Here is an 11,689-nt window from a genome sequence, read left to right as displayed (position 1 = left end):
CTGGGCACCCCGAGACCATGGGGAAGCTCGTGGCGCTGGTCCTGCTGGGGGTCGGCCTGTCCTTAGTCGGGGAGATGTTCCTGGCGTTTAGGTGAGTGGCATCTTGACGGGGCGTCTTCGACTCTCTTTCTCTCCTCTTCCAAGTGAGGTCAGGGGCTGCCTGGCGCCCCCTTCCTAGCGGGTAGGAAAGAGCAACTTTGGAACCTCACTCCTCCATCGCACCCAGCAAACCGCCCCTTGAGACTCGCTTATGGGGAAAGTGAGCTACTTGCGTTTCCAAAGACTGCCGGGCCGAATTACTCCCATTTATTTTTTGAAGGTTATGATTCCCCACTTTGCTTTCTGAAGGTCATGACCCCCTTTTACTTTCTGAACGTGATGACCCCTTTCCCAGCTCGCCCTCAACATTCTGCTTGGGAAAAAAGGACGTCCATTGGAAACGCTGGACTTGGGAGAGAGGATCAGGCTACCAGTTGGATGTTTATGGCTGACTGAGACATTGCCCAGATCTAGCTAACCACACAGAAGTACTGGATTATGGAACCTATCCTAGATTTTAAGAGCTGGCCAGACAGCAGGGCAAGCCAGCTGAAACCTGCAGGCGGTAACTGGCATTTTGTAGGCGTCTGACCTTTTGAAGTGGAAGATACAATGGTGATAGCCAGCCTAGAAATGTCTCAGGAAAAGTCAATACTGGGCTAGAAAGAAGAACCTTTAAGTGATAATAATATACATTCATGAGTGGATCGAAAGCCTCTGCTTGCTCTCAGTTGTCTTTGAGTGTTTATGTATTTCTCTTAGTAGAAGCTGGTCTTCTCAGAGGATCACGTCTAGAATCTGTTGAGGTGCCTGGTGCCTATTAGTAATACTTCCAGTTTGAGAGTTTTATTGTTACATTTGCTCCCAGTGCAACCACATGGAGAATCATAAAATAATAGTAATAATAATAAAGTAGATCTAAGGGTATTTTTTAAATAAATGACTGTAAGATAAGTATTGAGTCTTCCTGAATATACCTTAATAAAAATTTTAAATTATCCCTGATGTTAGAAGAATGTGGAAACATTCCATTTCACTCTGGAAACAAGAAAATTGTGTTGAAAAATAAATCGGCCAATTGTTTAAATTGTGGTTGGTTTAATGAATTTACATACTTGCGGAGTAAGTCAGCGTAAAATTTAAAAATTAAAGCAAAAGTGATAGAGTTTGACAATTAGGAGACCCTGTTGAATTTTGGGAAAGCAGTCTGGAAGGAAAAGTTCAAAGGGCAAGACTGTAGGGGATTAAGTGCAGATTTATAACAGATGATACTTCAGAAAATTAAGTAGGGCTATTTTGTGCATTTAAATTAATAATATTGTTCAGTTACTCGTACTACTAAATAATGTCTTTTATTTGGGCAGCAGAATGTTTTCCATGTTGAATCATATTATATAGTTTTCAGCAATAATTGGGTAAGGTTAGCTGATATAGGTAAAATACCCACATAATGTCTACATTATGTAAATAAACATAAAAAGAGGTACCTACTTACTTGTTATGTCATTCATAAATTATGATAAAGATAGTTAACCAACATGAAGATGATTGAAGTCCACATTTAAACGTACATTTTGAATGCTGTGCCTTGACTTCCAGGGTTGGGTTTTATCTTCTACAGAGAAAGGATGAATGCCTCTCGAGAAGTGGAGCCAGTAGAACCTGAAAACTGTCGCCTTATTGAGGAACTTGGTATGTATGTGACAGTACCAAGAGGAGCCAGCACACCTTCTCTACCAGCTCATTTAATTACCTGTCACTGCTTAAGCCCTCCCAGTGGGACATCTGCCCCGTCCACTCTGCCCCATGCAAGGTCTTCAGGGGTGTGCTAAATGACATTCTTTGTGGGTTTTTCTCAGCACATTTCGTTACTGACATCTCTCCACATTACCTAAAGAATGTCATTGATCACACCCTGGTTTTCCCCTCACTGAATGCTTCTCCTTTCCCATCTGTGGTATTTCACTCTCCTCCTTGTCCTCTGTTACATTTCTTTTTTTTTTGCTTCCTTTCTTCTTTCCTTCCTCCCTCCCTTTCCTTATTGTCATTCCTGGCTTCAAGTGTTATTTTTTTTCAAACAATATGACTTAGCCCCTCCCCTCAAGAACCTCACAGCAGGCTGGGCACAGTGGCTCACACCTGTAATCCCAGCACTTGGGAGGCCGAGGGGGAGGAATCATGAGGTCAGGAGATCGAGACCATCCTGGCCAACATAGTGAAACCCCATCTCTGCTAAAAATACAACAATTAGCCGGGCATGGTGGTGGCACGTGCCTGTAATCCCAGCTACTCGGAAGGCTGAGGCAGGAGAATCACTTGAACCAGGGAATCATCATCGGAGGTTGCAGTGAGCCAAGATTGCGCCACTGCACTCCAGCCTGGCAGCAGAGCGAGACTTTGTCTTAAAAAAAATAATAAATAAAGGAACCTCACAACCTACCTACCTTCTTTTAAAAAAATTCATCAAAAATCCATGGCCCAGTCCCTAACCTTTCAAACTGCAGCTCTTCTTTTTTAGTCAGTTAAAGGGTAGCTGCACCTCAAACTCTCCCTAACCTGAAATCTATTTTACATTTCTGTCGTTTTCTGCCTCATCCTCCCACCCACAACCAGCTCTGCTTCTAGACTTTTCCTATGTCTGGTACCCCCATTCTCAAAAGATTCAGTTCAAAATCCAGGAACCATTGTTCCCCGCTTGTCCCTCATGCTTCTACGTGAGATATGGGCTAATCTCACCTACTAGTTAATGCCACAACTGCTTATTTGGGCTCCACAGCTCCAATTCTTCCTGATGTTGCTGACAGAAAAATAAAATAAAATCAGGCTAGATTGTGTTCCCTGTTCTGGGAATATGTTCTTTCACTTTCTCACCTTTGCTTATGAAATTCCCTCCAAACTTACTGATTCCTCTGTCTCTGCTTACTGAAATCAGCTGCAAATTTCATCTCCTTCCTCTGAACTCTCACAGCACTCTGAAGCTCCGATTCACTTATGACACCTGCCACCTGCCTTATATTATAGCTAGCAGTGTTCTCTCTTTCACTATCAGATTGTAAACTCCCTAGGGCCAAGAACTGTGACTTATTTATTAGAATGTGATGAGATAGCTTATTTTGGGATATGATGTTCTATTTTATTGCTATATTTAAAAATACAGAAAAAGTACCCTTTTGATTTGAGTTTTCTGCCTTTTTTTGCCTCTCAATTTCTAAAAAATAAAGTAATCTGAACCTTGCACTCCCTAGTCTTAGAGGTGGTTTGTGCTAGCAGCTGGAAAGCAGAAGAAACAGCCTTTCCTGAATTGTTTTTAAAAACTGAGCCCCTTCAAGGGATTCTGGTGGAGAAGGGATATGAATATGTGGATATCTTTGAATAATGGGGACCCTTACCCCACTGGCTGACAGCATTCTGGGAGAGGAGCAGGACCTCAGAAGGAATGGTTGCAAGGTATCTTTAGGGACGCTGGACCCTGTGTTCCAGCTAAGGTAAAGACCTTGTGTCAATGCATGACATGGAAGTAGCAGAATTGTCTAAATTAAAGGGACCAGTAACTTGGGCAATGAATAATTCGATGATACGTAGTGTAGAATGAATGCCAGGTGGCCTTTCCAAAACATTCTGCTTAGGTTTAGAACCCACCACCTAAAATGATTTCATAACCCTAACAGAGAAACCCAGTAATGACTCAGATTGGATTTTCCATCAACTTAGTGAAATGGGATATCAGAGTGATTTAATTTGATTTTAAAAATAAGGAAATGTGACATTTACTCATTTGTTTACTGTTTTGTGGTGTAGTAGTATTCATATTCACTATACAAATAACTGTCAAAATATATAAGCCTGCAAATAATTAAGAGGTATAATTAGACTAGATGATTGGTAAGGTCTAGTCTGACTCGAATTATATCACTCAACTAGATTTGAGAAGGTAAAATTAGAGTTAATATTGTAAGTCTTAGGTCAATGTTCTGATTATCCAAATATTTTGAAGAAAGTGACTTAAATAGTTGGAAGCAGGCTGGGAGCAGAAGAAAGAAATGCCATGTTACTTCTCATGTCTATTGGCATATGTTTGGTGAACTAAACAAGTTAGAATGATGATGGGTCATGTGTCAGTAGGACAATACTGATATATATCTTTTGAAAAAGCTGCTTTATCAAAGGCCTGGTGACTATGAGCAGCCTGCTGAGTCCTTTACAAACATCTACATCATCCTCATAACCAATTTGTAAAGTGGATGCTGCTATCTATGCTTTGCAGATTAGGAAATTGACATACAGAAGAATTAAGTTGCTTGCCCAATGGTCTGGAACTAGGGGGTGATGGGCTTAGCTTATGAGCCAAGATCGTTTCCTTCTATGCCTTTGTACTCTCGGTTGTGTAACACTGCCTTTCTGATCTACTGACAACACATTTTTTATTTTGGAAGCTTCAGGAAAGTATTGCAACAGTGGAAAACAGAAAATCTGAGATGCAAACAGCTGAAATATTACTAGATATAGGTTAATCAAAACAAGGCAAACTAGATATTTAAATTAAGATAATGGGTAAGATAATATTCAAAAGTCACAACTAGTTGAGGAGTAGAGGCTTAATAAAGCCCTGAAAAGCTGCTGAAGGATTTTAGGTAGGGTATAGTAGGCTGTAACAGAGCTGGAGAAAAATTCTTACTTGTGTTTTCAAGACCCAGACTTTTGAGGTTTATTTTATTGGTGGAAGAAACCCTTATTTTGTTTTTCTTCTCTAGTATTTTTTTCTGGGAAGAGAAGTTGAAAGGTGAAATATATCTTTCTCTGGAAATCGTATCTCATAGATCTTTTTGTGTTACGTTCATCTTTTTTTCCAAGGCTTTGAGGGTCAAGGATTGTTTTAACCAGGACGTTATCTGGCTGCCCTTGGCATCTAATCAAAGCTGCACTTGAAATATGAATACTTCAGTAGGGCTTTCACTGGGCAGGATTATCAAGTAGGTGGCCTCTGTATTTAATACCTACGTACCTTCCCTTCCACTCCTTTCCATTCTATAGCTTCCCACGTCTCCAATATATGCTTCTACTCCGTAATAGGTTCCATGTGTTTTCTTAGCTGGCTATCAGAAACTTCTCTCCAAGATGTGAAGTGACGATAATAAAATTAACTGATAGTAATGCTTTGATGTGATCCTTTATCAGAGTGCTTGTAGGGGATGACTGGAGAAATGAAGAAAAGAGTAAAGAAATGAAGTTATGCCAAGTAGCAGTAGGGTTGGCAGGCTAAGAAGCAGTAGGCACTTATTCATAAGACTGATTTTAGACTTAGCTGTGGGGTTTTAATGATAGTTGTGCATAGGCTAATAAATGTGTGGGAAAGTCTCAGAGGAAGGTATCCTGGGGGCTTTTGCTCCCACAGGTGCCATTGTTGCTGAGATGCATGGGGCCTGTCATGCAGGCACAGTGTAGGTGGGAAGGAGCGGTGGTGATACTGTGCAATCTTGTGTGGTAATTCTTTTCCACTGCTGAGTGCAAAGCACCAGCTTTTCCATGCTCTGGATGGAGCAAGTAAATAAAGACAGGCACAACACATCTGAAAAATGCCCACTCTGTTTTAGGTGAGTTATTGAAGTAGGTTTATGCTGTCAGAGGAGACATGTAAAATTGTGTTTGGAAGAGAAGAGGAGCCAAACACAATTCAGGATATCTTGGACTCGGAAATCATCACCCACTTTTCAATAGTTTAAGCTGAATACAAGACAAAGTTCAAAAAACAAGAAGTGTTTATTTCTTTTTTGAACCAGCCAGCTTCATTAAGAGCTTCTGCAGTGAAAAGGAAGTATTATGTTGGGTATAAGGATACAACACTGAATAAAACCCAGTCCTTGCCTTCAGAAAGCAGACCATCTAGTAGGAAACTAACAAGTAAACAGAAGGGTGCAGCTCAGTATGAGAAAGATCATGTAGACATAGTCATAGATGACCATATTATACATAAAATGGATGCTGAAACCAGGAAAGTTTGCATAGGTTGAGAAGGTGGCCCCGAAACTCCGGGAGCCTGTGGCCTTGGCCAAGTAGAGGTAAGATTAGGATGGGGAAGGTCTGAGTGTTGCAAGGAGAAAGCAACATATGCACAGATGTGCTGGTGAATGAGTCTGGCCCATTTCACAAACTACTCACAGCACAGTAGTAAGTACCACAGCATAGCTGCAATGTAGAGTTTAGAGTGGGGCCACAATAACTGAGACTGGAGCCAAGATGTTTGGGACCTAGACCAAAGAGCTTGGGATTTATACTGCCAGCCCTAGTGGGCCTCTGGGAGGTTTTAAGCAGGAGGGTAACAAGGTCAACTTTAAATTTTAAAATATGACTCTCAGCAGTGCAGAGAATGGGTCCAGGGAAACAAAGCTGAGTTATTGGGAAACTATTGTAGAAATCCAAGAGGAAGTCCTAGAGCTTGAATGACTGGTGATCAGTTGGATTTGGAAATTAAGGAAAAGGAATGCATCAAAGATAACTCCAAGCTTCCTGCTCTGGGTGTTTGTGGAATGGGGGCACCATTCGTTGAAGTAGGAATATAGGAAATGGAGCAGATTCGAATGAGAAACATTCCGATCAGTTTGGGACATGTGGAATATGAGAAATAAAAGACCCAGGTAGAAATGTCCAACCTGCAGGTTAATACAAAGGTCTGGAACTTGGAAGAAAGCTTTGGGCTTGATTTGGAGATTGGGGATTCAAGAGCATCCAGGTGGAAACTGAAGCCATCTGCCACGACCCATGTGGGACTAGAGTGCATCATCTGGGGAAAATGAGTGCTCTGCCATGAGAAAGAGCCATGGTCAGACAGAGCCTGGAAAATATCCACCTTTAGGACAGAGATGGGAATGAGATTAAGGTACAGGGAAACCAAGAAGAGAGTGCAGAGAGGAAGGAGAAACACCAGAAAAGTAACCAACCAGTATTCAATGCAATTTTTAAAATGGCTTTATTCAGTTTGCTGGATTCTTCTGATGTCTATGCCATTTCATGTGGAAATAGCTATCAAGGTACCATATATAGGTAAATCTTGATTAACTGCAATGCCTAGGAAATGGGAAGTTCTGGTTAATTTGATTTTCATATTTCTAGGTGGGGATTACTTTCAACCTTCAGTATACTGAATAAAATAAAATCTTTCTCAACTTCTAAGTGCCTATTGTTCACCATTTTATTGATTTCAGTTTGCATCTTCTTTGACTTTCCTGCAATTTTCTTTTTCATATTTTCCCCTATACTTCCCCCATTGCCTTTTAACACTCTAGTAACCCACTACCCTAGGCAGCCATTTCCCCACATGTTCCAATAACTATGACTGTGTAGCAAACCACCCCAAAACTTAATGACTTAAAACAACCACCATTATTTTGCTCAAGAATGTGCAATTTTGACAGGGCACAGTGTAGGCAGTCCACTCTGTTTCATTTACGTCAGCTAAAGTGACTCACAGTTTGGGAACTAGAGTCATCTCTAGCTCCTATGGCCTGAGCTAAAGATAATGCTGACTTTCCACTTTGGGTGATCCCTCTGTACTCTTTCCTCTGTAGTTTTACAATAGCCAGACTTTGTACATTTTGATCCAGAGTTCCCAAGGTGCATGTCTTAAGAAATAGAGAGACAGCCAGTGGCAGCTATGACTATGACTTAGCCTTGGATGTTATGTGTCATTGCATTTATCTTATTCTATTTGTCAAGGCAGTTACAAAGTTCTACCCAGCTTCAACAGGGGAGAATATAGACTTTACCTCTTGCTGGAGGAGTCTGAACATCACATTTTAAGAACAAGTGGCTGTGGTACATATTGGTTCTGACGTATTTGTAGAATATAGTTTGCCACACTAGATAACCATTGCCTTCAATCTCACTTCTGTCTACTTAGAACCACATCATATGCAGATCTCAGTTCCTACTAGAAGCCATGACAGCTCCTTTTTCATCTTGTTCTCAGTCAAAACTTACTTATTATATGTCTCTTTCCATAGAAAAAAATGCTGAAAACTAGCTCTTACTGAGAAAAAAGATCTAACTAAACTTTCATATTAATACTCAGTAATCTTTCATATTCATTTATACTCATTAATTTATTACTTAATAATTTCCCAATATGATTGTATAATATAGTGTTTTAGGCTTTATGTTGGAAGAGAAGGAATGCTTGGCAGAGAGGCCTGTAATAAAAGACCTTCACGATTATGACTTTCCAGATTTTATCACTGAGTCTATAGAGCAGCCTTCTATGGGGGATAAAGCTGAATCTCTCAGGACATGCCCTGTAAATTGTTACTTAAAGAGTAAATCTAGGTTATGAGTTTATTTTCTAGGTATTTGCCTTTTTCTCCTGAAAATGGAGTTCTAAAAAAGGATTTAGTATTTGAGGAGTCTGACTCAAGCTTTACTATAGAGTAGCATGCCTGTGAGATTCCCCAAAGTTAATATAGTTTCCCAAGTAAATAGTTGAACAAGTCAACAATTTCTAAAAGAAGTTTCCAAAAGATATTTGTAGTTTGGACTGTGAGACGTATTTTTTAAGCCTTTGTATATGCATTTTTCTGATTCTACCCTTCTTTTGCAGAAAATGGCTCTGAAGATATTGATATACTTCCTAGTGGGCTGGCTTTTATCTCCAGTGTGAGTATTTTCCATGCTGCTCTGATGCTCACGTCAATAGCTGTATAGACAGTGCATTAATGTTGTCCTCTGGAGCTGCCAGATGGATCCCTATGTTCTCATCCCACCTTTGGGTAAACCAGTCAACTAAAAAAGCCAAAACAGGATTTTGGAGGGCTAATTAGAACACCACAGGAATGCCCAGCTTTGACTATCTCATGGTGGGCAAGTCCCTGTGGGTAGTGACATACTCAGTAGGGTCTTGATAAATGTGTATTGATTTCCACTCGATTCCTAGGCTAGTCTCCAGTTCTGTCCTATTGCTATCCATTCTCATCATTGCCCTATTTGACTGGGCTTCCACTCTGGTAGTCATCTTCCCACTAACTGGTATTCCTCTCACCATGTCTGCCTTTATTTGGAGCTCTGCAAATGTTTGTGGATCGAATATTAACCGTGTTACTCTATTTAAAACTCTAAGCACTTTCCATCTTGGGTTCCCTGCCATTCTTAACAAGTCTTTCAAAGAGAAATAGAGAAGAGACTGCATTTTAATTCCCAATACTGTCTTCACAGGAATGATCAAGAAGTTACACCAGGTACAGCATTTCGGTAAACAAAAAAATGTGTATTTATGAGATGTTGAAAATTTTCTTATATTAATATTTGTTAAATCAATTGCATTTTGGAATGGGGATATGATTTTGAAAAAGTATATTTACCACATTTTCAATGTGAATTCTGATTGCTGGAATTGGATGTCTAATATTCCATTTGGGGCAATAAAATACCACCAAAGAACATGGATTTTGAATTTAAATATTTTTGGCCAAAAAAGGGGTACATATAATAACTGTGGCCTGAATTTATAAATTCATAAGTACATACAGTAGAATAGAGTGAGGCTCTCATTTGGACCTTAAACTGCTGCTGGTGTCACTGCTGGAACTGGTGCTAGTCTGTGTGGGCAAGATTTTATTTCTTTATTTTTCCTTCAAAATCAAGGATAAAACAAAATGGTCTAGAAAAGCTTTTTCCTTGTTGACTTAAATTTTCTATTGTCAGTTTAGTGTTTTTTTTTTATTATACTTTAAGTTCTAGGGTACATGTGCACAATGTGCAGGTTTGTTCCATAGCTATACATGTGCCATGCTGGTTTCCTATACCCATTAACTTGTCATTTACATTAGGTATTTCTCCTAACGCTATCCCTCCCCCAGCCTGCCATACCCTGACAGGCCCCAGTGTGTGATGTTCCCTGCCCTGTGTTCATGTGTTCTCATTGTTCAACTCCCACTTATGAGTGAAAACATGTGGTGTCTGGTTTTCTGTCCTTGTGATAGTTTGCTGAGAATGGTAGTTTTCAGTTTCATCCATGTCCCTGCAAAGGACATGAACTCATCCTTTTTTATGGCTGCATAGTATTCCATGGTGTATATGTGACACATTTTCTTAATCCAGTCTATCACTGATGGACATTTGGGTTGGTTCCAAGTCATTACTATTGTGAATAGTGCTGCAATAAACATACATGTGCATGTGTCTTTATAGTAGCATGATTTATAATCCTTTGGGTATATACCCAGTAATGGGATTGCTGGGTCAAGTGGTATTTCTAGTTCTAGACCCTTGAGGAACTGCCACACTGTCTTTCACTATGGTTGAACTAATTTACACTCCCACCAACAGTGTAAAAGCATTCCTATTTCTCCACATCTTCTCCACCATCTGTTGTTTCCTGACTTTTTAATGATCGCCATTCTAACTGGCGTGAGATGGTATCTCGTTGTGGTTTTCATTTACATTTCTCTGATGACCAGTGATGATGAGCATTTATTCATGTCTGTTGACTGCATAAATGTCTTCTTTTGAGAAGTGTCAGTTCATATTCTTTGCCCACTTTTTGATGGGGTTGTTTGTTTTTTTCTTGTAAATTTGTTTAAGTTCCTTGTAGATTCTGGATATTAGCCCTTTGTCAGATGGGTAGATTGCAAAAATTTTCTCCCATTCCATAGGCTGCCTGTTCACTCTGATGATAGTTTCTTTTGCTGGGCAGAAGCTCTTTAGTTAAATTAGATCCCATTTGTGAATTTTGGTTTTTGTTGCCATTGCTTTTGGTGTTTTAGTCATGAAGTCTTTGCCCATGCCTATGTCCTGAATGGTATTGCCTAGGTTTTCTTGTAGGGTTTTTATGGTTTTAGGTCTTACATTTAAGTCTTTAATCCATCTTGAATTAATTTTTGTATAAGCGTGAGGAAGGGATCCAGTTTCGGCTTTCTACATATGGCTAGCCAGTTTTCCCAGCACCATTTATTACATAGGGTATAATTTTCCCATTTCTTGTTTTTGTCAGGTTTGTCAAAGATCAGATGGTTGTATATGTGTGGTGTTTTTTCTGAGGCCTCTGTTCTGTTCCATAGGTCTATATATCTGTTTTGGTACCAGTACCATGCTGTTTTGGTTACTGTAGCCTTGTAGTATAGCTTGAAGTCAGGTAGCATGATGCCTCCAGCTTTGTTCTTTTTGCTTAGGATTGTCTTGGCTTTGCGGGCCCTTATTTGATCCCATATGAACTTTAAAGTAGTTTTTTCCAATTCTGTGAAGAAAGTCATTGGTAGCTTGATGGGAATGGCATTGAATCTATAAATTACCCTAAGCAGTATGGCCATTTTCATAATATTGATTCTTCCTGTCCATGAGCATGGAATGTTCTTCCATTTGTTTGTGTCCTCTTTTATTTTGTTGAGCAGTGGTTTGTAGTTCTCCTTGAAGAGGTCCTTCACATCCCTTGTAAGTTGGATTCCCAGGTATTTTATTCTCTTTACAGTAATTGTGAATGGGAGTTCACTCATGGTTGGCTCTCTGTTTGTCTATTATTGGTGTCTAGGAATGCTTGTGACTTTTGCACATTGATTTTTTTATCCTGAGACTTTGCCGAAGTTGCTTATCAGCTTAAGGAGATTTGAGGCTCAGACGATGGGATTTTCTAAATATACAATCATGTCATCTGCAAACAGAGACAATTTGC

General features: G+C 39.8%; 1 protein-coding gene across 1 annotated transcript in view; it reads left to right on the top strand.

Moving 5' to 3' along the window:
* Window positions 1–11,689, top strand: part of PON3 (paraoxonase 3) — a 35,338-nt gene continuing 23,649 nt past the window's right edge. Inside the window, exons 1-3 of the mRNA XM_003252516.3 lie at window positions 1–91; window positions 1,661–1,731; window positions 8,627–8,682. Coding sequence (XP_003252564.2) covers window positions 18–91; window positions 1,661–1,731; window positions 8,627–8,682 — 201 coding nt within the window. The 5' untranslated portion in view covers window positions 1–17. The remainder of the gene's footprint in view (window positions 92–1,660; window positions 1,732–8,626; window positions 8,683–11,689) is intronic.

This window comes from Nomascus leucogenys, chromosome 11 (assembly GCF_006542625.1).
Source record: "Nomascus leucogenys isolate Asia chromosome 11, Asia_NLE_v1, whole genome shotgun sequence".
Classification (NCBI taxonomy): domain Eukaryota; kingdom Metazoa; phylum Chordata; class Mammalia; order Primates; family Hylobatidae; genus Nomascus; species Nomascus leucogenys.
The sequence above is the reverse complement of the archived record's forward strand: the minus strand, read 5'-3'. Positions and strand labels throughout refer to the sequence as shown.